Genomic DNA, 22,633 nt, shown 5'->3' with positions numbered 1-22,633 from the left:
GGTTAAATTCCAACTAGCTCAAATTGAACTTGGATAAAACAGAGAACATCATTATTGGATCACCAACACTCACAAAAAAACATACAATCCAGTATGATTTCAGATGTGACATTGATGGCACTCTTATTAAGCCATTCAGCACTGTGAGAAATTTGGGCATAATTTTTGACCCCTCCCTCAATTTCGAAGCTCATATTAACTCCGTCTCCAAAACTGCATTCTTTCACCTCTGCCGCATTGCTTGATTTCGTCCATACATTAGGCCTAAAGACGCCGAAATCTTGGTTCGTGCATTTATATCCTTACACCTCAATTAATGCACTTTTCATTGGCTTACCTGCTAACTCCATTGCTAAGTTCCAATGTATACAAAACTCTGCTGCCAGAATCCTTACATACACCAAGCTTTCAGTTCACATTAATCCTAACCTGTTTGAACAACATTGGCTACCTGTTTCATCATGCATTAAATTTAAAATAATTCTACTTGCATTTAAATCACTCCATGGTCTGGTACCCCACTATCCCGAGTCCGGACTCCTCTCTGTCCCTAGATCTTGACTATCTTCTATGGGTAGTAGGTCATTCAGTGCAGCAGCACCCAAAATTTGTAACTCACTCCCACCAACTCTTCGCAGTATTATCTGTCTTGATTGTTGCAATATATTATTTTTCTCTATGTCTGTACAATGTCTAAGTGTTACTGTATCATGTTACTGTATGAAGTGTCCTTGAGCTCTGGAATGGTGCTATACAAATTAACCGTATTAGTATTATTATTATAAAGGTGAAAAAATGGTGAAAATGAAAAAAATTCTAGGGGGGCAAATATTGCACCTTAATGGATAAGTAAATTCTGACACTTTTTGCAGACATCTTAACTATATCAACCAAGTCATGATCAAGCCCAAGCAAAATCTGCTTGTGCAGAACTCAAAATAGTAGATTTGCAGAATTTGCAGAATTGCAGCTTCTATCATTTAAAAAAGTTCTATACATCCTGCACCCTTGCATGTTTGTCTATTAAATATTTTGGCTAATTTGGGTTTGATTTCAGCTACCTTTAAGTGTATAGTACTGTCAGCAACTTATAACACATTTTACTGTATAAATCACTTCTGCAGAATTCGGCAGATTTTCCCTCAGAATCAGCTAAAAATAAATAAAAAATATGTCTGCAGATTCTGTCTGGGCCTGGTGATGAGACTAATATAATAGGTAATGATAATTTGACAGTCCTTTTAAAGGTAATGCGTATTTAAGCATACAAATAAATTATCTGTGTGACAACTCGAAAACGTTAGAAAGGTTTCATTTTATATTTGGGGGGAAAAGTGACAAAGCTTCTTTAAACAAAACAAATACTGGACACTCCTGAATTAGTGGTAAACTGATGTCAAAGTGAAGTGTTTTGGGAGTAATTGATCATAGCTGGTTAGTAATGACTGGTTAGTTTAAGGTAACTGAATGTGATTCTACCTCCAGCGTTACCTAGAGTCTGTGAGTCAAGGTCGTCATCGATGAATTCCTCCCCTTGAATGATGTTCTGTGTGTCCTCACTGTGATTGACAGGGCTGCTCATTTCCTGCTCTTTCTCCTTGTGCATCTGGGCGTAGACGTTTCGCCCTGGCAGCTTTCTGAAACGCAGCCAGGGATTCGTTAGGCTGCTCTCCTCTGGTCTCAGCAAGGAACCAAGGTTTTTGTAGTTTTTCCTGTCACAGTTTTGTAGTTTATGTTCTGTTACGGTTAGTATGGCACCAGCACAAGCTGGCTGTCAATTAGACACGTTGGTACTGAACATGCATTTTGAGTGATGGGGTATGGCAGTATAGTGAATATCAAATAGCTTTAAATAGCACAAAAGCTTAGTCTTTCTAAGGGATCGTTTGTGGTTTGTGAATACCATGCAATCAAGGGCTGATGGGGTAAACGATGGGCAGCAAGGCAAATGGGTATGCATATTTTACCTACAAAACAGTAGGTATAAAAATAGCTCAGTTTCTGTTTAATAGCCATATTCACTTGTACAATATCAGGTACAAGGAAATTATTTCAGGTAAGTAATTACACCCCCCCCCCCATATAACACCCCAGCAATGACAGGAAAATCTTCTGAATATGTGAACTATTCATTTTTTTTAATTGTAGCATTTTAAAATGTTAATGAATTGTATGTTTAAAAAAGAAAACCGAAGAACTAACCTTTTAAACATTACGAGTATGAAGGCTGCAGCAGAGATCAAGGTTATGAGGAGAATGACTGCTAGAGCCCAAACACCTGTACCTGCTGCACCCAAAGGAGAACCTGGATGAGGAGCATCTATGATCACTACAGTCAAATAGTTACTATGTTATAGTTAGTATGATGCCTACGTTTGCTATTCATTTCATGCAATCTTATATCATGACACAGGATCAATAATTTACATACTGTATATCGAACAAATGTCTCCAATTACAATCATGTCAAATGTATCTACATCTTCACTGTACTGTTGAGCAGCAAAACATTTACCTTCCATTTTTCATTTATCTTGTTATGGTGGGAAACACTGTAAAATACACCTGAACTGTTTATTCATACCCACTCATTCATACACTTCTGACCTCACCGCACACCCATGCTCACACAAACAAAAATAAAAATGCACATAGGACCCACAAAAACACAAATCACACACAAAGTACACACCTTGTGTGGATGAAGTCATTTGTGTGGCTGAGACACAAACAGTTAGAGTAAACAAATAAACTCAACTTTCACACAACAATCACATTGAAAAACTTTCAAATATTTAAAAGTTGAACCAAAAAAATAAACAACAGATGATTCTAACAGAAAAACAAAAAACAAAACTCAAACATGCATGTTAGTTATTTAAATCAAATAACTTTACCACCTCCAAATTTAAACACCAATGGAAGCATGCATATTGAGAGTAAAACTAAACAAAAAGACAACACCAGAAAAGAGAAAAGCCCCAGAGATTACTTTTTGAGTAGTTTCAGTTTCCTTAAAGATTACAGAGCACCAAATGTATAAAGGACACTTCTAACAGACAGAAATGAATGTAACGCACCAGTCTCTGCTGTGCTGGCAGACAAGTCACTAGTTATAGGTCCTTTGAAATATATTGGTTACATTTTTTTAGTTATTCATTTATATGCAGTGTTAGGTAATTACACTCACCTAAAGGATTATTAGGAACACCATACTTATACTGTGTTTGACCCCCTTTCGCCTTCAGAACTGCCTTAATTCTACGTGGCATTGATTCAACAAGGTGCTGAAAGCATTCTTTAGAAATGTTGGCCCATATTGATAGGATAGCATCTTGCAGGTGATGGAGATTTGTGGGATGCACATCCAGGGCACGAAGCTCCCGTTCCACCACATCCCAAAGATGCTCTATTGGGTTGAGATCTGGTGACTGTGGGGGCCATTTTAGTACAGTGAACTCATTGTCATGTTCAAGAAACCAATTTGAAATGATTCGAGCTTTGTGACATGGTGCATTATCCTGCTGGAAGTAGCCATCAGAGGATGGGTACATGGTGGCCATAAAGGGATGGACATGGTCAGAAACAATGCTCAGGTAGGCCGTGGCATTTAAACGATGCCCAATTGGCACTAAGGGGCCTAAAGTGTGCCAAGAAAACATCCCCCACACCATTACACCACCACCACCAGCCTGCACAGTGGTAACAAGGCATGATGGATCCATGTTCTCATTCTGTTTAAGCCAAATTCTGACTCTACCATCTGAATGTCTCAACAGAAATCGAGACTCATCAGACCAGGCAACATTTTTCCAGTCTTCAACTGTCCAATTTTGGTGAGCTCTTGCAAATTGTAGCCTCTTTTTCCTATTTGTAGTGGAGATGAGTGGTACCGGTGGGGTCTTCTGCTGTTGTAGCCCATCCGCCTCAAGGATGTGCGTGTTGTGGCTTCACAAATGCTTTGCTGCATACCTCGGTTGTAATGAGTGGTTATTTCAGTCAAAGTTGCTCTTCTATCAGCTTGAATCAGTCGGCCCATTCTCCTCTGACCTCTAGCATCAACAAGGCATTTACGCCCACAGGACTGCCGCATACTGGATGTTTTTCCTTTTCACACCATTCTTTGTAAACCCTAGAAATGGTTGTGCGTGAAAATCCCAGTAACTGAGCAGACTGTGAAATACTCAGACCGGCCCGTCTGGCACCAACAACCATGCCACGCTCAAAATTGCTTAAATCACCTTTCTTTCCCATTCTGACATTCAGTTTGGAGTTCAGGAGATTGTCTTGACCAGGACCACACCCCTAAATGCATTGAAGCAACTGCCATGTGATTGGTTGATTAGATAATTGCATTAATGAGAAATTGAACAGGTGTTCCTAATAATCCTTTAGGTGAGTGTATATCACTGTAGTAATAACTCTTTCTGAAAAGTAATTGCATTACTTATTACTAATTACTTTTTAAAACCCTTATCAACCAGAAGAAAAATACAATGATAGACATGAAATTTCAAATAAATCATATAAAATCAAATAAACTGGCCAAAGAATTTAAGGGGGCAGCATTCAATTAGAAAACACACATGATTTTAACATTAGACGTTACATTTTGATTTTAAATTCACTATTGTTCTATATAGAATGGTTCTATAGTCTATACAGTATTTAACACAATTACATCAGAAGTAACTGTAATTAAATGACTGAAAAATTAAGAGTAATCCCTTACTTTACTTTTTCCAATGAAAAGTAATTTAATTACAGTAATAAATCACTTAGTAATGCATTACACCCAACACTATGTGTACATGTGTGTGTCTGTTTGAGTATGTGTCTGTTAGGTAGTAAATAATGTTTTGCTCACCTGTATCGGAGTCTGCCAGAGTCACCAGTACGCTTAACCCTCCTCTCACAATGAAGCTCACATTGTTCTCACTCAGGACTTTCTTTATTGTGGGAACACGCTACGAAAAAGAAAGTACACACACAAGAACATACTGTGTTGAATACAAACTCTTATCACATAAAAAGGGGTGAAAACATTTTAACCCTAAACATAATATGCACTTATGTATTTTCGCTCCACCCTGTCAGGCCTTCAGAATTTATTCAGAATCCTTCAACAGTGCAAATGAATGAGCAACAAAAGTCAGATTGTCAGATTCATCAGCCAATCAGGTTGATTTATTTGTTCTTGGTGGGTGTGATCTTTAGGATATGTCCCAGTCGTGGCCTTCTAGCTGGCCTTGAGTGTTTCAATCACGCTTTAAGTGACGTATGTAATTTGAATTTTTTTTTGGAAATCGATGAGCACGAGATCTTTCTGACAAGTCGGCTGAGAAAGAGATCTTTATGGATTTAAAAACACGAGATGTTCTGCATGACCATGTGATTGTTTGTTTTGTTAAACAGGAAAGGACTGATTTTCACTTCAAGTAAATTGGTAAGTGCTTTTTGCTTTGTTATAGCAACATCAGGAGATTTCTAAGTGTAAATTAGGAGGCTTGAGCATTCAGTGTCGGATCAAGTTTTGAAAAGTGCTGCGTTCCATTCAACTCAGAAAGTCTGATTTTACAACGTCCTACTAGTAAAAGTGTAGTTGAATGCATCTTGAAGTCAGAATTACAACTTGTAAGCTCATGCAGAAATTCTCAACGCTGATTTCGGCAAGATGCAGGTGCATGATGTCACACAAACATGTCGACACTCAGGGAGATATACAAAGTAAGTAATAAACATTCACTTTATTAAGTAATATCGATAAATTAGTTTGTTTACACATTACATGATATTAAAGCTTGTTTAACAAGCGCCTGCAGAAACAGTTGGTATTATTAGTTCGCTGCAATATAAAGTATGATGCCCAAAGGCATATGGTGTCTTATTCATTGTGAAACTGTGTTTTCTTAATGGAATGAATCACACTGAAGGCCTAGAATGTAAATGCATGGGCCCGCCACTGCTCAGCATTACTGTTTTGAACAGCCTAAACACATTTAGAAACCTTTAACTACAACTTTAACTACAACTACAAGTCTAATAGATTCACTCTATTAGATTAAATATGAATCTATACAAGTTACCAGTTAGTGCTATTATACTATTCTAGTATAACATTACCAAATACCAAAACAATTAATTTAATAAGGACAGTGTGTTCATCAGTGCTGATAATAATGAAGGGGATGTCTAGCAGATTGAGGGCTTTGATTTCCTTCATATAGAACTTTAAACTAGAAAGTTTTCTGTAGAATTCAAATGGGTAAAAATTTTATGGTCTCCGCTGGCCGCTCTGATATCAAGTAAAGCACAGATGCGCGTGTAAGTTATGAATTTATAGAATTCATTGACATTCAATGCATGAAAAAATCCTGAAAAGGTCAACCGTGTAAGTGGCTGGTAAGAGTGATGGAGTTACCCACATTTGGCACATGTTAATTTCAAACCCTTATTGTAGGGAAAAGATGCAGTGAAAAGTGACTATCATTCTTCAAAACATTGCATTTTGTGTTTCATGGAAGAAAGGAAGTCATGTGTGTCTGGAATGACATGAGGGTGAGTTAATCATGTCAGAAATGTCTTATATTTGTGTAAACTATAAAGCAGTTTTATAATCTTTATCTCAAATTAAAATGGAATCTTTAGGCTCCAACAAATTGTCTGTGAAGATTAATTCAGATCATCGTGGAGTGTCATGTGAAATTCTGTTGTTACAACTGGACTATTTTTTGTTCAATGAAGACCACTCATCCAAGTGGCTTCTTCTGCACTGATATCATGGGAATATCTAAAGCCACATGCAACATATTTTATTAGGTATATTATGCATTGTTAATTCTCTACCTTATCTACAAAAACACTCCTCTTCACTGGTGTGGCTTCTTGAGGAATAACATACAGGTCTGCAGTGGTGGGAAGACCAGGCTTCACCATGGTAACCATCGAATCCTGAGGAACCCCTGTGAGCTACAAGAAAAATCTGTTTTAAATGCTTTCAATCCAAAAAGAGTTATCATGTGTGTATGTTTCATGATTAAACCCCAAACCTTAGAGAGACTCTTGGTGACAACCTGTCCCACATCTCGTCTCCACTCAGGGATGTTTGGGTTAAATTGGTCCAGATTACGACTGAAACTCAGTGGGATGACCTGGAAATTATCTGAAGAGAGAGGTTAAATGTATTATTAAAATATAAAGTCAATATTACAGGTTTTTGCACAATATTTATGCTTTATAAAGTGTGGATTTATAAACTTGACTTGCTTTTCTTTTTTACAGTATATAAAGAATCATGGCAACCAGCTATGTGCTGTGAAGACAATCAAAAAACAAGAGTTTGTTCTATATTATGATTAGGTAAACAGCACAGTAGCAGTTTCATAATCAGTTCAATAATGTAATATGTTAAGTTGAGATCAGATCAGATCCCAAAATAAAGCATTGCACATTTTGCATTTTTTCATCAGTCTACAAAGATGTCAAGTTATCTGTCATAATTTCATTAAATAATTCAACCGACATGTCTATTTTAACCTGATGACAAGCAATATGAAAAAGTCAAGTGACAGTTTCTCCACTGTGAATTGTGCTGTCTTTGTAGCAGCACAAAACTCTTGTTGAACGTTGTCTCCGAGGGAAATTGCTTTCCAAACATGACCTCATCCCATCACACCACACTTATAAATATTCAATCCAGCTCTGGAATCACATCAATATTTAAATTCTATTTTATACTGTCATCACAAGATAGAAATACAGTTAGTGGTATGGTTAGTTCTCTTTTAAATTTTACATTTCAAGCAAATGAAGAAATTGAACAGAATACAGAATTAACTTTTAAAAGTTAAATTTGACATTGGTTCAAATACTTACATTTATGTATTTACGTAGTGTTTAATCTGAATGAAGTTAAACTAGAGGTTTATGTGTGAGTTTAAAGATTGGTTAACCCTTTAAGCTCTTAAGGTTTTTTTTTTTTTTTAAAGATTTCCTGTTTCAGTGGCATGAACAAAGTTATAAGTATTATACCTCTACAAAAAAAAAACAACAAAGAGGGTAAATTATTTGGTATAATTTTAAAGAACTTTTAAAATTAAAACTCCCACTTATTGTATTGTATTGTATATTCTGTTCTATATTCTGCATTGTATATAATTATTGTGTTGTGTAAGTATGTGTACATCTGATTTGTAAATTGTTTTGTGTAAGTATGTGTACATTTGATATGTAAATTGTTTTGTGTAAGTATGTTGTTTATTGTAATTGGTATATGTCTCGTCACTGTCATGACTGCTATGTTGCTCGGAACTGCACACAAGAATTTCACCTACTGTTGCACTTGTGTACATGGTAGTGTGACAATAAAGTGATTTGATTTGATTTGATTTGATTTGAAGAAAACTTTTCTATTTATTTAATGAAATAGATTACGATAATTATGAAAATTATGACAAAAAAACGTGAGCCAAAAATGTACTATGTTTATCATTTTTCTGAATTGACATTACATCTCTCAGGTGTAAGGTAGCTCTGAATAACTTTTGTTTTATTCCCAATCATGTCACCTATAACTGCGTAAAATTATGTGTTGATACAACAAAGCAATCAAAAGTTATAGCATTACAAAAACAATATAAAAATTGCACATAAGATCTAATTGCACATGCAAATGCAACAATGACTAAAGGTATGCTCTCTCTCTCTCCAAAGCATCTAGGCATGAGGAATGATATCTCATCCAGTTCCATTCTGTGTCATTTGAGCCATCATTGAGTCTGTGTCATGTACTTGGTACCATCTCCAGGTGGCCATATATAATTAGAATGTACGATCCTCTCTGCCCATATTTGGATGACTTCCACCTCTGGTTGCAGCAATCTGAATCCTAAAACTAATGGTTTAGCACTCTATGACACTAACAATGTACTACATCATTTCCAATGAAGTCATCTGATCCAGGAAAGCTAATGTGTTTTTAGCCAGATAAAATACTATAAGCTGTGTGCACATTGGGCTTTGTGTGGAGACTTGTGGAGGTCCACAATTTTGTTTCTAAGGTCTTGGCTGATTTCTTTAGATTTTCCCATGATGTCAAGCAAAGAGGCACAGAGTTTGAAGGTAGGCCTTAAAATACATCCACAGGAATCCAATTAGCCAATTAGCCTATCAGAAGCTTGAAGCTTGAGCTTGGCTAATTGCCTAAAGGCTTGACATAATTTTCTGGAATTTTCCAACCTGCTTAAAGGCACAGTTAACTAAGTGTATGTAAACTTCAGACCCACTGGAATAGTGATATAGTCAATTAAAAGTGTAAACAATTGTTGGAAAAATGACTCGTGTCATGCAAAAAGTAGATGTCCTAAACGACATGCTAAAACTATAGTTTGCTAATATGAAATCTGTGGAGTGGTTAAAAAGTGAGTTTTGATGACTTCAACTTCTGACTTGAACTGTATGTCAAAGACATGTACTTAGCTATTACTTAATATATTTTTGTCTGTGAGTAAAATAAATAGGCTGGTTGTATTCTACTATTTGAAAGCTTTTAATGACATATGACACGTCTATTTGATCAGTTGGATGTTTTTAGCGATTACACTATTACGTACAGCGCAAAATTATCAATAAATTATCAAAACGGAACACTTCAGATTTGTCTGCAAATTTCAAAGCATTTGTTCAGTTTGGGTCATAATGCCTACATGCATTGTAAATTAGAGCTTCTAAGCTTTAAACAATACCTAATTTGTGTTGGTCAAGACAGTAGTTATTTATATATTGATAAAAAAAAAACAACAATTCTTTATGTGCCCGATGGCAAACCGTGCTTAAAGGATTAAAGGGTACAGTGTTTCATTATGTGGGACGAGGTGCGAGTTATGAGTCTGTGGCTATGATCGTGGCTTTGGACAATCTGTGGTTTGTCCCAGGGCCTTTGTGATCTGGAATTATTTGTACGTTAAAACATTCTGCAATAGTTATGGTGTGTACTGTATATCCCACCGTATACATGGACAGTCTTGCCATCCTGCACCATGGAGCGACCATTAGAGGCCTGAACTGTCACAGGAACCTCACCCTCCTCAGAGAACCTCGTGATCAGACTGTTCTCCAATGTCAGTTTTGGCTGCCAAGGGGACAGAGACACCTTTTATTTGTACAGAATTATCACCCATAAGAGCTAATTAAACATAGAAGGTATGAGAATTTAAAAATAATTTACTATATATACCCCCAACCTTTTTACTGCACACATTTATTATTTCTGCATTTCAGAATAGTGTTAAAATAAATTGGTAAATTGTTCATCTAGCTTTAAAATCAGCACAATAAATGTAAATACAAAAAAACGACTAATATAAAATAGAAAAACACAAACAAACAAAAATTTAAAAATTCCTGCTTAGACTTATGTTTTATGTCTTTTTCTGTTCAGAACATATTAGTTATTAATTACAACACTGGCAACAGTACCTGAAGGTTATCGCCGATCCACCAATAAAACACAGTAAGATTTGCCTCTGCAGGTAGCACTACAGCTGTGAGATTTACATCCTGATTTCTGCAAGCAATTGGGACCACCTCCAGATGGACATCCTGTAAAGGAGCTGGAGAGAGAATGAGGGCCAAAGTTAGTTTTCCTTAACCTGCAGAATATATCATATTTCAAACTGAAACTGCAATTATATATTGAGAGAAATAGACAAACTGAGCATTACAGTAACAACTGGAGCTGCACTATTATTTTACAAGTATAAGCTCAAGATAACAGCTCTGTAAAGCACAGAAGGACTTTATTCTTCTGAACAGCTAAAAGAGGAATCTGATTCATATGTCCTTTTCCACAACTGGAATACTTCATTATAGACAGACTGCACCCGTCACCCCTCTAAAAGCTGTCAAAATATATCCTAAAGATATTTACATACAGCACATCAATGTTTCCTGTTTTCAAATTCATCTTTATCTGTACAATGACAGAAGGATTTTCACTATGAAATATGATTAGGTAAAAACCTTTCCACTTCACAATATTACAGCTCATAATCATTACGTTTCAAGCTTAGAAGAAACAGCCTTTGAAGTTCATTATCGCATTTACCTGTGACCTGAATGTAAAGGGTGGCTTGGTCATGTCCTACAGAGTTCTCAGCCTTCACATTAACCCGGTAAACACCTGGCTTCTCATAACGGTGCTGAATGGGTTCGTCGGTGACAGTCAGGTTTTCATATATAGCCCTGAAACCATCCATTAAATCTACCTGATATCTGGTGCTGGTAGTGTCACCCTAAAGAGGGATATACATTGAAACAAATAAAAGAACCACTAAAGATGACTTCAGATTATTTGAGAATTTTTTAGCCCTTTTTTCATTTTGAATATTCATCACTTATTACAAATGTGTTTAATAATAATTAATGTTTTTAAAGAAAAAAATTATCTATGTACTTCACCTGTTCTTGATGGACAATAAATGTGATGTCATCACCAGGTGCCACTGCAAACATCTGTCCTTTGATGCCCAGGTGCAGGCCTTTAGGGGGCAGCAGAGGGCAAGAATGCTGCTTTGCGCTCTGCTCTTTATTCACACCTCCCTTACATACATTAGTGATGATCTTCCGATATCTTAATTAACAGACAACACGAGACATGTTAGCCTACTGATTTTAATAAGTAGACACATGCATGAATATAACCTGCAAGCTTTTTAACATGTGTAAAATCTGTAATGGTTTGCCTTGGACTCCAAACGAATGAGTCATAATAGACAAAGATGTATTTCATCCCTCAGTAAGTGATCTGCTTATGAGGTGGATCAAAATTCTATATAATACGGCCAGCTGTTAATACTCATTAAGATCCAGCCTAACATAAACTCTTAACAATCCTCAAGTTTGCATCAGCTGAAATCTTGCTGAATGAGTCCACTACATCACTGTCATGCTCTACTTAACACAGCAGGGCACAACAGCTCAGTGTGCTTGTGTTAAAAAAGCGTTTTAAAGACCCAATGTAATCAAAATTAGAGTTCTGTGATTTTTAGTCAATTTATTTTTGCTTTGAATTCATCTGCTAGTGTACTCCTAAACATTGACAAAATTCACTTCCAGCAGATAAACACATTTAAAATTTATAAAAATAGTCTTAATTATATATTAATTATACTCAATCAATCTGCACTGCAAATATTTTTGTTCAGTCATATGCTCTCTAGAATAAGAATGATTTAACCACTGAAGTCATATGGATCACTTTAATGCTGCTTTAATGTGCTTTTTGGACATTCAATTTTCTGGCTACCATTCTCTTGCATTGTATGGACCTACAGAGCTCACATATTTTTCATAAAATCTACATTTGTGTTCATCATCGGAAAGTAAGTCATAAAAATCTGGGACTTAAATGTTTGGGTGAACTATCCCTTTAAAGGTGAGTGACCATGCATTTTCTAATGTTCACCAGTGTTTGTGTATGTATATTACCCAGTGCTGGACTTATAGCTGTGTCCTAAGTGGCAGTTTTCAGGTGGAGTGTCAGGATCATACCAAAAGTCAGGATAACAGCGATCACCTTCTAACCTAAGGCTGGGAGCTCGCTCAAAGCCGTAGTCACTGAGAACACACAGAGAAACTTAGATCTAATCCACAATGCTCTGAACTGGGTTTTGCAAGGGGCAGATAGAAATGAAGAGTGTCTGTTACTTTAAAGCTGAAGTGTGTAAGTTTTGCATCAATAGTGTCACCAAATGGAATTGAAAAAAACAAAACAAAACGGTTTTTAAACGGATTCCAGAAAACACCCTCTGTCTTACACTGTTTGTGCAAACAGGTTGTTCCACTCCAAATTCACACAGTTGTTTGGGCCAATGTTGTGGTAAGGGCTTGATGGGACGCTTAAACATACAAACGAATGTTTTGATAGTATCAAACAGCCACTCCTGGTTACACCTTTAAAATTTTAATGACGGAAATTAAATCTGAGAGAGCCGCTGCATCTGAATATCCATACTTCTCTACTATATAGTATGCCAAAAACAGTATGCCAATGAAGTAGTATGTCTGAATCCATGGTTTTCATGAAGCAGTCAGTGAGAAATATCCGGATGACCTACTATTTCCGGTGAGATTTTTAAGTGCAGATCAACTTAACAATCCCGGAATTTGTATTGACTGTTAGTCATGACAACGGGCCCCACCAGGGCAAAAGTTGTCATAACTTTAAAACATATAAAACCACTGTAAATGTGATGAGTGGATTTTTTTAGAGAAAGCACTAAAAATAAGCACTTTATAGCTCAGACAAACAACAAGCTCAGATGAAAACTGATGTTAGGTTTAATGTACATGAAAGTACAAGGGAAAGGGTGTATTTTAGGTGCTGTTACAAGTGAGCATTTCTTAAAAGTTTTTAATAGTGCTATCAGAATGAATGCGTTAATGTGTGCGATTAATTTCAAAAGTTTAACGTGTTCATTTTTAATTATGCGTTAAAACAGCATAAACACTTGTGTGAAGAGCGAAACCTTTGTAATGTATCTTCACGGAGTCATCACGCCAAGGTGCCAGAACCCTTATACCAAGGGTAGCCTACAAGCTTATCATAAAACGCCATAATGTGGCGGTCCCATAGACATTCTCTGGGACCTTAACATGTCTTAACATGCTAGTTGACTATCCACTCACGCCTATGATAGAGCCACGGAGTTTGTTATCTCAGTAAATAAAAGAATCTCTGACAGCTGTGAAAATGATGGAGGAACGACCTGCTAACACTAACACTTAGAAATAAAATATTTTTCAACCTAAGTAAGGCACGTTTTAATTACCACAGAAGCACACCAAATCTTAACTATCACCAAAATGCAGAATGATACATTTTTGTTTGCAAGAGATTTTCATAGTGAGTTCAAAGCATGGCATTGCTGCTTTAATCATGAACCCAGCTTAGAAAGTTTAAGGGATTTAATGCCCATTGCAATGAATATGCAACATATGTGGGGACTAGTTTTTTTAAATTAGTAAATCTCCCACTTACAATTTGGGAAACGTTTAGTTACTTGAATTGGTGATATTTTTGTGCATTGTTTTTATATTGTGGAAGGATTTGTTTTGGAAAATATGAATAAAAAAGTTTTCTTTCCTAAGATGGAAATAATTACATTTTTACAATAAAATAAATATATATATTTATTTCAAATTTCAATACTTTTCAAATCTGTGAATAACCACAATTATTATTGTTTTTGGATTAATCGCGAATAAAAAATGTAATCGACTGACAGCACTAGTTTTTAAAGATCTTAATCACCTTTCAACTTTTTTCTAGAAGCGCAAATAAACTATTGTCTTAGTTATGATGAGGTTGTGTAAACAACAAATATAATAATAATATATTATATATGTACACAGGTGGCAAAACTTTGTAATAATGTAGAGATTTTGCTGTTTTGGAAGGAAATTGGCACTTAATTCGCCAAAGTGGCATTCAGCTGATCACAAAGTATAGTCAGGACATTACTGATGTAAAAAACAGCATCATCACTATTTGAAAAAATACATTTTTATCAAATCTAGACAGGCCTCATTTCCAGAGTAATCACGCTAAATTGCTCATTTGGTACTAGAAAATCACTTGCCATTATATCAAACACAGTTAAAAGCCATTTGGTTCATTAAATGAAGCTTAACATTGTGTTTGTTTTTGAGTTGCCACTGTAATAGACTGGCATATCTTAAGATCAATATTAGGTCATAATTGGCAAAAAGAAACATCGTTCTCTAGAAACTCATCAGTCAATCATTGTTTTGAGGAACAATGGCTATAAAATGCTTGAAATTGCCCAAAAAAACTGAAGATTTCATACAAAGGTGTACACTACATTCTTCAAAGACAAAGGACAACTGGCTCTAACAAGGACAGAAGAGATGTGGAAGACCAGATGTACAACTAAACAAGAGGATAAGTACATCAGAGTCTCTAGTTTGAGAAATAGACGCCTCACATGTCCTCAGCTGACAGCTTCATTGAATTCTACCCGCTCAACACCAGTTTCATGTACAACAGTAAAGAGAAGACTCAGGAGGTCTTATGGGAAGAATTGCAAAGAAAAAGCCACTTTTGAAACAGAAAGACAAAATGAAAAGGTTACAGGGGGCAATGAATCAGACATTTGACAACAGATAATTGTAAATGAGTGTTATGATCTTAACCCCATTGAGCTTTTGTGTGATCAGATAGACTATAAGTTGCTGTAAGGTGCGACTGTGAGAAGTGCCCGACAAGACAGACACATCTATGGCAAGTGCTCCAGGAAGTGTGGGGTGAAAAGCCACCTGAGTATCTGGACAAACTGACATCTAAAATGCCAAAGATCTGCAAAGCTGTCATTGCTGCATGTGGAGGATTTTTGGATGAGAAACCTTTGAAGTAGTTTAAGAAGTTCTGAACATTTCTTTCAAATTGTAATTGTAAATTTTCACATTATTAATGTCCTGACTATACATTGTGATCAGCTGAATGCCACTTTGGTGAATTAAAGCACCAAATTCTTTCCATAAGTGCAAAATCTGTACATTATTCCAAACTTTTGGCTGCCAATGTATATATAGCTATACAAGATCATAAATGCTTTTTAAAATATGTGATATTTAGATGAAGAAAGTGTCACACAGCAGGACACTGATGACAGTGTTTAAAATGTCAAATCAATGAAACAAAGTTGGCCAGAATATGCACATATATAAATATAAACAAATATAAATATATATAAAGAATAAATAAACATACCTCTTACAGTGTAGAACTTTGCAAATATTTTGCAGATTTATTGCTCATATTTTCACTCTGAGTTTGTTTCATCTTTATATCTGAAGTGTTTTAATTCCTTCCCCAGATTTTTCTTGAGAAAAAAGCCCTATGCTTTGACAAGCGCTGTTTCTGCTATCCTTTAAACAAAGTAAGCCTCAAAGACTCAAATAGCCACAAAGTAATATTGTTCATGACTTATTTTCTGCATTTTTATCTGGCATGAGCATTATTCAGCAAGCCGTACTTCAGCTCCCTGCAGTATGAATAAATTATGCAAATGACTATTTACTGATCACAGCTGTTATTGTATTTGTTGTAACTTAGTTATTTGTCATTTTGTGATTATTAAGAGTTTATCTTATACTTAATATATTTTTTTGGTTGTCACGATTATTGTGATTTTTATGTCAAATAATGGGGTCCACAAGAGGTACGGCATTAATGTGCACAAATGGATATGCACTCAGATGTGTAAGTAATTTACAAATAAAAGACATTACATTTTTCAAAATAAAAACCATTGTATTAACTTTACCTTACAGAGTTGATTGAATATTTGCTCTGTTATGTGGTCCAGGCAGGCATGTTTGAGCCAATGGCGGCCACCTATATCGCCTGTAGTACAGGCCAGTTCTTGCGTAGTAGTAGGCCCACCAAAATTACACAGAGGCCCACCTGGAAAACGTCCGGTGCTCCCAATGGCCAGTCCAACCCTGCTCCCATCCCACAAAGTTTTATGTCTCTAGGCTTGCTCGCTTGTGGTTTGGCCTCCACGATCAGTTTTAGCGGAGTATAATTCTAAAATAATTATTATAATAATAAAAGTGAAACCCTACAATTACAATAGGGTTTCAGCACTTCATGCTGGAACACAAATTACACACATCAGCTTTAAAAATATCTGTGTGTGTATTCACACTTAATACAGCTTGCAGCAGGCTTATAATGTACAAATATTATCTCTCTGTTTTGTACCAGGCAAAGTCTTTCTCTGTGCACTGGCAAGGTTTGGCAGTTAGAGCTGATGTAAAGCTCTTTCCTTTAATGCAGAATGATGACAATTTCCTCCTCCTGTAAATGCGTTCCTGGCCCATGATACATTTCTCTCCCTGTGGGAAAGAAAATATGTCATGCATATCCATTTAAAGATAAAAAATTGATTCACAACCTGAATTAAAATATATTTTCATCCCAGAAAAGCAAAAACTGAACTGACTAGTATTACCTCTAAGTCAGTGAGTTGCCAGGAGTCATAGTCAGCTTCTGTGCATTGTCTGGGGAAAGACTGACGAAAATCCACCTTCACCAGCTCCCATTCGGAACGGTAACTTATGTGGCCAAATACTCTGTCAAGAACAATAAACGAAAATAAACACATGCTTTTGCCTGTCCATTTATTCATCCCTTATAATCTGATTATCCATCAAACATGGAGACACAAACCATTAATCTCTTTCACCAAAAACCGAGACTATTGAAGTGTGACCTTGACTTCATGTCTCATAAAACTCTCCCTACCCAATTACGCAGCTTCTGAACAAAGCATTCATAAACAAGTGGACACACACATCAGCAGCGTGTTACTAATGAGCACAGGCCTCTTTCATTTAAGCCCTTGAAAGGCACCACCTGCTGTTTGGGATCCGTGGGAAGATGCTACCAACCTAAACTAATAAACATTCAAAAAGGACTTTACAGGTGAAACCCTTTATCAGTGTTATTTTAAATTCAGTGCATGGTTTGTCACAAACATAGGCATAGATTTAGGTAGGGATGTCCCAATTAACTTTCAGAAAATTGGAAATGTCCAGACCAACATCACACAGAAAATACTTGAACTATACTATGATTTTTATTTTTTTTGAATGAATAGTAAAGGTCCTTAGCATAATTATTCATGTGTAAATTATTGTCCTACCTCTTCTGAAGCAGCGCATAAGTGGTGTTGTCACATGGCACCTGTTACATTTTATAGAGTTTACACGCGCGGATTATCATTGGTATGATCTATCCTTGAAATTAATAGATTTAAATAAGCATACTTTTGTGTACAAATGTTGTACATGTACATGATATTTATTAAAATATTGCCCTACCCTTTGTTTAGATTTCCATTTGTTTAATGGTGGATAATACATTTTACAGAATGTCACTTTATGTCCCTTACAGTAAATCTTTTCTCAAAAGAATTATCTCACAGTAAATCTTCTTGAAAAAGTTAACATTTGATTTTGACCCATTAATCTTAAATTTATCACATTGCATATCATTGTCACATTATCCAAGTTTATCGCATATTACATTCTTCCTCCTAACTGTGCCCCCCATAGTTGGTGTCTTTCAGACCAAACCTATGCCCTTGGTTGTGAACATTTAGAAATTCTTGGTCATTTAAGTTAACACACTTCCCTTTGCTAAAGGATGTTCTGCAAGGAATATTCAGCATTTATTGGATTAAAGGCAGCAAAATGACAGAAAAATACAAGTGAATGCTCAAATACCCACAACAAAATGACTGAGAGCAAAGAATCAATTCTAATATATTTTATGAACTAAAGGCCATGGCCTAGTTGCAAAAACCCCTTCAGTTAGGAAAACACTTAGGTACCGTCAATAAGGGTTTTCTTAACTTAATGAGTTTCTTGCAACTGGCTGCAGAAATCTTTTGGGAAAACAATGTGATTGTTCTTTTGTAATTGGAATAATTTAAATAAACTTTATTAGGGTGACCCTATAGGGATACTGTTTCTAAATATCAAACTATGAAGACTGGCATTGTTTAGCCCACATGTGATTCAGTCAATCACACATAAACATGGTCAACATAAGTTTTTTCATGAACTGAGATAACCTCTGTTAAAAGACAGTAATTGCAAAACAATAGAATAATGAAAATGCCCTAAAATTGATTTAGGGTGAACTAGTGCTGTAGCACGACCGTTTCATTTACAGATGACTTATACTCACGTCATAACCAGTGTCTCATCCCCAGGTTCACTTAGAAGTCCATCCACAAACACAGAGGTACTGGTAAAGTTGTGAACACTCCATGATCGGCCCTCATCTATGCTGAATCTAAGACAAGATTTTTGTTGTTATGGTATATTTGCCACATGCATCATGTATATGTAAAACAAAGCTGTAAACTGTATAATATACTGTATCATATGACCTACCCTATTATAAAAGTTTCTCCTTTGAGTGAAGATATTTATATATAGAAATAGATATATATGCATTACAGTGAAACTCATTGGTTCATGCTTTTAAAACATTTCCCAAAATTCATTATAGATATGATACAGGATCATTTTGCATCAAAAGAAGAAAGCAGTTGTTCATGTGTTGTTTATTTATGTGCTCATCAAAGAAAAATAACTGGTCTGTGGTGGGAAGCCAAGGTGATAGTACACCTTCAGATTATAGGGAAATATGGGGAAAATATTTTGGAACATTTGATAGAATACACTGTATTCCATTCTCTCTATACTTCAGTGATACTCACCCTTTCACTGTCAACAAACATTTTGAATATCCTGACATGAAAATGTACACAGTCGCTGTTGATTCTAAGACAAGTTTTTGTTGTTTCTCAGTGCTCGAGATCATTTGTAGGTTACAATCACTTCAAGTATAATCAGCATTTCAAGCTCCAAGTCTTATCCTGACTTGGAGCTAGAAGTGTTTTCCTGCCAAGACTCTAATACCAGTGAAAGGCTTCAAGGTTTGTGTCAAAGATGGCAAAGATTTACTCTTTGATCTTTATAAGTTCCCCTTTATGTACATTTGTGGAGCAAGGTGCACACAATTTCTAGCATGTGAATCTCTTTATATTATTTGGGTAAAGGGTTGGCTGAGTGCAGAGGACAAGATTTACATTTACATTTACATTTACATTTATGCATTTGGCAGATGCTTTTATCCAAAGCGACTTACAGTGCACTTATTACAGGGACAATCTACCCCAGAGCAACCTGGAGTTAAGTGCCTTGCTCAAGGACACAATGGTGGTGGCTGTGGGGATCAAACCAGCATCCTTCTGATTACCAGTTATGTGCTTTAGCCCACTACGCCACCACCACTTCAGATTTAGGCAGCTTGGGAACTTGGGGTGGTCTGAAGAGCTCTCCCAAGCCAAATGGGTTTCTTAAAGCTCTCACTCAAAGGATTACCAGCACAATCAGGTCAGCAAAATCCAGGGAGAGAAAATCTTGAACTGCTGTTTTCATACCAGTCTTCCTTCATTGCAGAGTTTACTTCTCATAGCCCCAATCTCTCTTTTTTAAATTTCTCTTCTGTTAATTTATCATTCAAGCTCTTATTTTGATGTTACATTTATACAAAAATATACAAGTAACATACAATTGTTGTATATTCAGCGATTATATCAGAGAAAGAAAATGATCTGACTTGAGTATTTTTAAAGGGATTGAGGTGTCCTTAATGGCCACAATGACACCGCCATGATCCAGATAGAGAATGTGATGTTCTTCCTCAAATACCTTGAGAACAAATGAAATAACAAAAACAGTTTCTTACATTGAATGCTTATCATAATAATTGTCATCATCAAAATGAACTATCATTTGAGAAAAATACAAATAAGCAAATGAGAGGCGGGAACAATCCAGCAAAATGGCAGGAAATAAGAGGGTGTCACATGAAATTAGGATGAATGTGAAAGACAGACAAGAGTCAAAAAGCAAATCAAAGAGTTGGGAAAAGGACAGAGAAAAGAGTCATTGCTTAAATTAACAGTTCAACCAAAAAAGTTAATTCTGTCATTATTTACTTCAAATTCATTAATTACTTCAAACCTATAGTCTTTCTTTCTATCATGGAACAAAAAGGTGATTTTTTTAAAGTCTCCATAGGGTTTATTTTTCATATAATGACAGTGTATAGTGAAATAGAGTCTGGACTCTAAAGCTTGAAAAGGACAAAAAATCAATAAATCAATATGACTCATGCACTATATTTCAGGTCTTCTGAAGACATTCGACCACTTTATGTGATGAACAGAATTACATTTGAGTACACATATCAATGTAGTTTATTTAATTATTCATAGTGCCATATTTAATTTTATAGTGAACAACGACTTAAATTTTGTTCTGTATATCACAGATGGTAACAGAGTGGCTTCAGAAGACTTGGAATATAGTGCATGAATTGTATCATTCACGTTTTGTCCTCTTCATTTTCATGCAAATAAACCTTGGAAAGACTCTTTTTGTGTTATACAGAATAAATAAGGTAATCCTGAGTTAGAGTGACAGTAGGATGAGCAAATAACTACAATTGTAATTTTTGAGTGAACTATTCATGTAAATAAGTTTGTTAGTATCTTGCTTGCTCTCACCTGTCTCCAGGTTTTTCCACAATCTGAGGTGATGTACATCTCCTCTTTATGTTCAACCAGCTGAGACCCAAGGTTACCTTAAGAGAAGATAAACACAGAAAAATTATCAAATAAATGTTCAGAGACTGAGAGAGAGAGAGAGAGAGAGAGAGAGAGAGAGAGAGAGAGAGAGATGTTTTAATTCTCTCTTTCTTAACTTGAGGCGAAGCAGCAATTCCCTCACTCTGTTTGATTTGAAGAGAGAGGGAGGTGCAGGAGGAAGAGAGTTATATTTAAAAAGAATGAAAGTGGGAGAAAACTGGAGGGCATCATTCCTGAGTTGGATAAAAAGCTTACAGAGCTGAGAAATAGAGCTAAATATAAGTTACATTTTACAGAGGAGCTGGATGTGGGTCTTATAATGGAGACCCACTGAATGCGGACTATAGAGATGTTCAAAGTCTGTGGTATGCTTGCACATAATATAGATTTTTTAAGTAAAAACAAGCCACAATGTCTTAACAACTTTTTAAAAACCAAAACCTGCAGAGCCTTCAAATAATTCTGTGTTAATAAGTGTGTAAGGGAGTGAATACATTTGTGACTGTCTGTTTGTCTTTGTGTGTGATTATACTATATGTGTGTACATGTCCGTGCACATGACTTTATGACCTTGTGAACTGGCAGTAAGGCAATAGCTCTAGCCTTCAAGAACATTATTGTCTTGTTTTCCTCAATCCCCAATGAACCCTGTAGCAATAAAAAGCAAATATTTCATATATTGCCTTCTTTTGAGCGTCAGTGTAGGCTCAGTGGATGTGCCAATAATAAATGGATAAACCAAGGTTTAGATTTGTCTTTTTCCCCTTAGATACATCACATCCAGTTTCCCCCAAAAATATTTCTTAGTCATTATTTTTTCTTTCTTTGTCTTGAATTCCCGAATTGTTTGGAATATTCCGGGTTCAATACAAGTATCGTCAGCATTTGTGGCATAATGTTGATTACCACAAAAAAATAAGTTTTTTCTTTAAAAAGAATGTATAATTACATTGAGGCACTTACAATGGAAGTGAATGGGGCCAATTATTGGAGGGTTTAAAGTCAGAAATGTGAAGCTTATAATTTTATAAAAGTTAATTATGTTAAATCTCATGTATTATTTGAGCTGTAAAATTATTTAAATTGTAATTTTTACAGTCATTTTAAGGTTTGTTGACATTACATCTTCATGGCAATGAAGATTCTGTCACACTAAAATCATATTAACAAGCACATTGTTTACGTATTGTAGCTATACTTTTGAAATAGTGAGTATTTTAACATTTCCGGATTGGCCCCGTTAACTTAGATTTTTGCCATTTATTTAAAGAAAAGGAGGGACAAGTCTCTATGATTTTTTTGTGTTTAACAACATGATGCAACAAATGCTGTTGATTGAGCAAAATTTTTATTAAACCTGGACTATTCCTATAAGAAAT

The 22,633-nt window shown here is 35.7% G+C and overlaps 1 protein-coding gene across 9 annotated transcripts in view; it reads right to left on the bottom strand.

Moving 5' to 3' along the window:
• LOC127657924 (VPS10 domain-containing receptor SorCS2-like) overlaps window positions 1-22,633 on the bottom strand; it is a 221,697-nt gene that overhangs the window by 3,582 nt on the left and 195,482 nt on the right. Inside the window, exons 12-27 of one of the 9 annotated variants that reach the window (XM_052146921.1) lie at window positions 21,174-21,250; window positions 20,222-20,313; window positions 18,779-18,886; window positions 17,037-17,157; window positions 16,787-16,920; window positions 12,487-12,615; window positions 11,458-11,629; window positions 11,105-11,291; window positions 10,477-10,610; window positions 10,006-10,129; window positions 7,050-7,162; window positions 6,847-6,969; window positions 4,868-4,967; window positions 3,081-3,122; window positions 2,203-2,305; window positions 1,480-1,712 (exon numbers count right to left, since the gene is read on the bottom strand). In XM_052146921.1, the coding sequence (XP_052002881.1) occupies window positions 1,480-1,712; window positions 2,203-2,305; window positions 3,081-3,122; window positions 4,868-4,967; window positions 6,847-6,969; window positions 7,050-7,162; window positions 10,006-10,129; window positions 10,477-10,610; window positions 11,105-11,291; window positions 11,458-11,629; window positions 12,487-12,615; window positions 16,787-16,920; window positions 17,037-17,157; window positions 18,779-18,886; window positions 20,222-20,313; window positions 21,174-21,250 (1,992 nt within the window). The remainder of the gene's footprint in view (window positions 1-1,479; window positions 1,713-2,202; window positions 2,306-3,080; window positions 3,123-4,867; window positions 4,968-6,846; window positions 6,970-7,049; window positions 7,163-10,005; window positions 10,130-10,476; window positions 10,611-11,104; window positions 11,292-11,457; window positions 11,630-12,486; window positions 12,616-16,786; window positions 16,921-17,036; window positions 17,158-18,778; window positions 18,887-20,221; window positions 20,314-21,173; window positions 21,251-22,633) is intronic. The other 8 variants (XM_052146930.1, XM_052146966.1, XM_052146940.1 and 5 more) reach the window with 8 other exon arrangements.

This window comes from Xyrauchen texanus, chromosome 2 (assembly GCF_025860055.1).
Source record: "Xyrauchen texanus isolate HMW12.3.18 chromosome 2, RBS_HiC_50CHRs, whole genome shotgun sequence".
Taxonomy (NCBI): domain Eukaryota; kingdom Metazoa; phylum Chordata; class Actinopteri; order Cypriniformes; family Catostomidae; genus Xyrauchen; species Xyrauchen texanus.
Note: the sequence above shows the minus strand (reverse complement) of the source record. Positions and strands in the feature narration are given on the sequence as shown.